We start from the raw sequence: 6000 nt of genomic DNA, 5'->3' as shown, positions 1-6000 counted from the left end.
TTGTAATCTTAATATCAGTAATGGCATTTATAACTTAGATAAATTTATCATTAAAAAAATTGTAATCAAGTTGTGACTAAAATTAATTTGGTGAATTGTATTGTTCTCTAGCTTTCTTTTTCGTGACTTTTTGTACTAAGATTTATTCTTCTTCATTCGTGACTTTTTGTACTATGCCAGTTCCTTTCCTAGTGTATAATCTTGTGGCAACTTGTACAATGCCAGTTCCTTTCCTAGTGTATAATCTTGTGGCAACTTGTACAATGCCAGTTCCTTTCCTAGTGTATAATCTTGTTACTTTTAAACCTCTTTGTAACACAAACTTTTCTGTATTCCCCTGAAGAAGTGAATAACACGAAAGCGCTTGGGAATTATTGTTCCCTTCCGATTTCCTTAATGGTTACCAGCAAAATTTGTGGATCACGTGTTGTTTTAGTGATCTTTCTGCATATATACATATACATACATATACCAAGGCTTTTTCCCCCTTACAAGGGAGGTAGCCAAAAAGGGAAAGGCATAAAAACACTCCCACCCATTTCATCCCTGAATACACTCCACACCCCTCCCACCCTCCCTCTCATCTGAGCACCTCCTGGATGACGGGTCATCCCTGCACCTTGCCCACCGCCCTGGGTCAGAAGCAGTGTCGCAAGACACAGCACATCCACAGCAAGGCCGCTTCATTTAATCGGCGACCCCCCCTCTCCGTCCCCCCTTGCATATAAGGAGAGGACGGGGAGAAATCCCTTCGGGCTGCGTCAAAATTTGCTCACACATACTACCTCACCGCCCACCCCCGCCCATTCCTCCTCATGCAATCACATCATCCATATACAACCATATACAACCATACATACATACATACATACATACATACATACATACATATATATATATATATATTGTGTATATATATATATATATATATATATATATGTATATGTATATATATATGCATATACATAAATATATATATATATGTATATATATATATATATATATATATATATATTGTGTATATATATATATATATATATATGTATATATATGTATATATATATATATATACACACACCTTAACCTTTAAATTTTATTCCAGTCGAATCGAGCGCTCAGGTAGAATTCGTCTGCTGGTGAACGTCAATGATGTACCGTACTTGACATAATATTTTTGTTTGTTTTGGTAGACAGTTTTAAGTTTGCTGTCACCAACAGTATGTGATATAAATATTTTATTATAACTTAATATATAATTGTAAATTAAGGTGATATAATGTATGATAGGGAGATATGGCAGTTTTAAAAGACTACCTATGTTTTAGAAGACGTGTCAACGATTACGTGGAACTCGATGGTGGAGTACGGTCAGTGGGTTGTTTTGCACAGTGGTGGGAGTTTCATCGGTATAAGTGGGGAATTTATTCCAACTTTCTCCAGTTGAGAGGTAATTATAAGAAAGAAGTTGAAAGTTTCGTCGCTCCTCTGTGCATTGTAAAAATTGGTTTGGTAAATAACTTGATATAATCGTTTAAAGACTGTCAAAGAAGACAACCTTGACCTGAACAAGACTCCACCAGTTCTTATTAGTAAAGTAGATATATTGCATCAGCTTTGTATATGTGGCACAATCAGACAAATAAGAAGCAGGTAAAGTGTTAGTAAAAGGTGCTTACAAGAAGATATTCCATAAACTAGAGGCATAACATGAAAATTGTCGGTAGTGATTATGTCGTGGGTTGATAAAGTTTCTTCAGGTTGAAAGTTGTAGAGGAATAAGTAATGTAACAGTTGAAATCTTATTCACTGGAAACCTGCAGCCCCACAATGGCTGTCATAGGTCCTTGGGGTCTCCTGTAGATGTCTTTGAAAAGAAAGAGAAGAAAAGAAAACTTTTTTCGATTAATGTGGGACTTTGTCATTGGCTGGTAGTAAGAGGAGGAAGTCGAAAGTGGGTAGTTGCTGGTTGTTAACTGTCCATATGTGAATAAATGAAAGAAATACTATTGAAGATAACAGAAATCTTGGTCCCAGCCTATAGTCAGTCCCTTGGCCCTGGGCTATAAGACGATTCTTTTTTAATGTTCATCTTGGGGAACCACCACTAGTGACAAGCAGGTACATACCATTTAACTTGAAAACACGGACTGTTCCTTAGTTCTTAATTTTCTTACCTTTGAAGTTTAATCGCTGCCCTCATAGTCAGGTTAATGTAATGTTTTGGACAGTAATCACTCATCAAGGGTATATAATATGGTATTTTTGTCTTGCTTACGTAACATTTTTGTGGTTTTTGGTTTGGTCGTGTGGAGAAGGTAGGATAGCTGTAGGTTAGGTAGTGGTAAATCTCCAGAAGTGTGAACCTAAGCGATATATCAATAGAAAATTAGATATTTTGTAAATTATAAATTGATGTAATATATGTTTTTAGTGGAGGAAATCAATTACAAAAAAAAATTGCTAAAAGTGATACACTACCTACAACTCAGACATTGCCGAGTGTCGAGACTCCTTGGGTAAATTTTTAGAAGCGCATACCTACACAATGTAGCAATAGAAAATTAGATAATAATTTTGTAAATTATAATACATCAATGTAATATATGTTATTCATGGTGGAAATTAATAATAGAAAAGGTTGCTAAAAGCTATAAACAAAGCAACACAGCTGCTTTGACTACTTGAGACGCCATCTTTGTTTTGGTAGAGACGGAGGCTGAAGAAATTAAAGTATGATAAATTCGTCTATTCTAACCTAACCTACCTAACCTGACCTGACCTGACAAAACCTGTATGTAGTAATGCAGTGCCTGTAATTCTAGAGGTCATCAGGGTCGTCATTTTCATCTCCAACCTCCGAATCTATTTACCTTTAGTACTGGTCATTAGGTATCTACATGGGTAAGAAGACCACATACTAAGGTTGGGTATTGATCCTGTAGTGTATGTGTATGTGCAGCAACACTTGGCATATACTTAGTATGAAAAGTCATACTGATATAATTCTGCCTTATGTGCCCATTCTGTACTAAGTTTATTCTTAAAAGTCAACTTTGATAGCATCCACTGTGTCCTATCAAAACAAAGATGGCTTCTAAAGGAGTCAAAGTGACTTCATTCATTTCTGTACAGGTTTTAGCAATGTTTTCTGATATTGATTTCTGCCAAGAAAGATATTTATTACAGTAATGTATTATAATTTACAAAATTAGTATTTAATTTTCTAAAATTATACTGCATAGGTGTGCACTTCCAAAAAATACTAAAACGTGTTAAAATTTTAAAGGATGATGAAAATGGCAGTTCTATATTTAGAAAAATGATATTTGCTTGATGATTCTTTGACCTTGAAATGATAGAATTGCAGTGGAAATGAAATGAAAAAGCAAGACTATTTTGGAAAAATCAATACAACAAAAATGAGATCCTCAGAAGAAAGTACAAAATTATTTTTAAAATCTGTAGTTGTTAGTTTCCAATGATATGTTATTTGTTAAATTTTCTTTAGAACAAATAAATCCATTAAGAACAAAGCCCATGGTGAAAAAGGTTGCTATACTAAACCCTAGATGCCATCAGGTGGGCAATTAGTGTATTTTTGGGGGTGTAAAGCTTTTTTTTTCCCTCTTCTAAGAAGTGTCTAAAAAGTGTGCCCTGCACACTATATGATGAAACTAAACTGGGTTAGGGCAAGCTATGGCAATAGAATTTTACAGTATCCCACCTTAGTACTATGTATTAAATATTATAACTCCTCCCATATTACATAATTGAATCAATAATCAATTATTAGGGGGGGGGGGATAGGTTTGATAATTCATGGTCCCATACTCATAACTTGCCCCTGTAGGAGATCAGTGAATTTTTTTTTTCTTGTTATATAATGTTATATCAATAAATACTTATCTATTTATCAGAGAGATAAACATTCACTAATGCACTGACCTCCATGCCAGTTGTGGCAACCCATGTGCTATCTTGTTTACTGTTTTCTTTCTTTGGGATGGAAGGACATTCAAGTGGCTTCACTCACCATTGACAACTGATAGTGCCCCCAAAAACAGGTTCTTGGAGAAAGAAAGAACCTTGATGTCAGGAAATCACATGGCCTGGATGGAATTGCAAACTGGATACTAAAGGAGTGTTAAGAAAAATTGATAGGCAAAATATATATGATATAAATTGTTTGCTTAAGAAAAAGAAAGATACTAGAAGACTGGGAAAAGGCCAACATTGTACCAATATACAGAGGAAACAAGGAAGACCCAACAAATTACAGACCTGTTTCCCTTACATGTACCGTAGCTAAAATTTGCGAAAAAGTTGTCAAAAAAAGATGGTCAAATCTGATCTGTTTTTACTCAAGACTATTAGATATAATACAGGAAAGGGACTGATGGGCCAATTGTACTTTCCTAGATCTACAAAAAAGTTTTGATAAAGTGTCACATAGAAAACTAATAGGAAAACTGAAAACCCACAGGAGGGGTATAAGGTAAATTACTGGAATGGATGATTTCTTGCATGCTCAGAGATAAGGGTTCTACTTGGGAAGAGATGATTAGTGGAGTTCCACAGGGATCAGTACTGGCTCCAATAATGTTTGCTCTGTATGTGAATGACATGGACAAGGGTGTGGACAGTTACATGAGCTTTATTGATGATGCAAAGTTGTTGAGAAAAGTGAGCTCTGAAATAGACTGAGTTGCTGTAGAGAGATCTGAACAAACTTGGGGAATAGTCAGAAGTGGGAAGTGGACTTCAACATTAAGAAATGTAGTATGATGGAATTTGGAAAAAGTAAAAACAGGATATCAGGACAGTATAAAATCAGTGAAAAGTAAGTAAAGAAAGTGGAATTTGAAAAAGACCTGGGAGTAATCAACACAAAGGACATGTCCCATGATAAACAGATAAACAAAATTGTCGGAGAATCCTACAACTTGCTAAGATCAATAAAAGTGGCATTTACTTGGACATAGAAATGGTGAAGAAAATACTAGTCATACTGATAAGACCAAGACTGACGTATGCAGTGATGCAAAGGTCATCCAGTACCAAAAAGAATATAAGGAAAATTGAAAGAATTCAGAGAGCAACTATAAAGATGGCCCCCACACTTTCAGAACTATCGTATGAAAAGAGATTGTCAAAACTAAGAGTTACCGACCCTGGAACAAAGAAGAGAAAGAGGAGACATGTTGACCATCTATAGAATCATGAGAGGTATTGAAGTCCTTGATAGAGAAGACTTACTAAATTAGGATATGAGAAATACAAGAGGACATGGAAGAAAGCTCAAAAAGGACAATTATAGAAGAGACCAGAAAAAGAACAGCTTTCCCCACAGAGTGGTGGATATATGGAACAAACTGGATGAAACGACAGTGTGTGCAAAAACCAAACATGAATTTAAAAGCAATTTAGATAAGACTGTGATAAGTTTGCTTGTTTTCAGTATTTCATTATTATTAACACAACTTTTTGTAATAATTAAGCTTGTTTTCAAAATTTCATTATCTGCAACAATTTTTGTGGCTAGTAAACTTTCCTAATATGCTCATCTGTCTCCCTAGCCTACAGTGTGTGCTTGGTCATCTATCTGTAATATTGCTGCATTAGACACAGAGCAGTTATTTGATACATTTATATACCAGCAAATATGTAGTAACTTCCAAGGTTCTAGATTCAAGAAATGAGATTTTTGCAAGATTTATATTATACTAATTTATTGATCTTGAATCCTATAATAAGTAATTAATATACAGAAATTGTACTTTTTAAGGGAAAGTTGTTCATGCAGTCACCCTTGCTACTTGAAGATACCTGTTTAGTTTTGAATCTCAAATGGCAAGTGCTTCAATGTAAGTGTATGTGAAACTGAGTATATTTAGAATAATTGCTGAGGCTTTTGCTACTGCAAATCAATCAGTCTAAGGTGCTTCATTCTTGCAGTCTACCCTGTTTGACTTGGTACTAATCAACTTGTCATTCATTTTT

The 6000-nt window shown here is 34.9% G+C and overlaps 1 protein-coding gene across 9 annotated transcripts in view; it reads left to right on the top strand.

Annotated features, from left to right (window-relative positions):
- The first annotated feature begins 1326 nt into the window (after window positions 1-1326).
- Window positions 1327-6000, top strand: part of Sec23 (transport protein Sec23) — a 28494-nt gene continuing 23820 nt past the window's right edge. For 2 of the 9 annotated variants that reach the window (XM_076188321.1, XM_076188316.1), the window contains exons 1-2: window positions 1353-1447; window positions 5786-5864. In XM_076188321.1, the coding sequence (XP_076044436.1) occupies window positions 5848-5864 (17 nt within the window). In that variant the 5' untranslated portion in view covers window positions 1353-1447; window positions 5786-5847. The other 7 variants (XM_076188323.1, XM_076188318.1, XM_076188325.1 and 4 more) reach the window with 5 other exon arrangements.

This window comes from Oratosquilla oratoria, chromosome 7, assembly GCF_046742065.1.
Source record: "Oratosquilla oratoria isolate Oo_2021 chromosome 7, ASM4674206v1, whole genome shotgun sequence".
Lineage (NCBI taxonomy): Eukaryota > Metazoa > Arthropoda > Malacostraca > Stomatopoda > Squillidae > Oratosquilla > Oratosquilla oratoria.
Note: the sequence above shows the minus strand (reverse complement) of the source record. Positions and strands in the feature narration are given on the sequence as shown.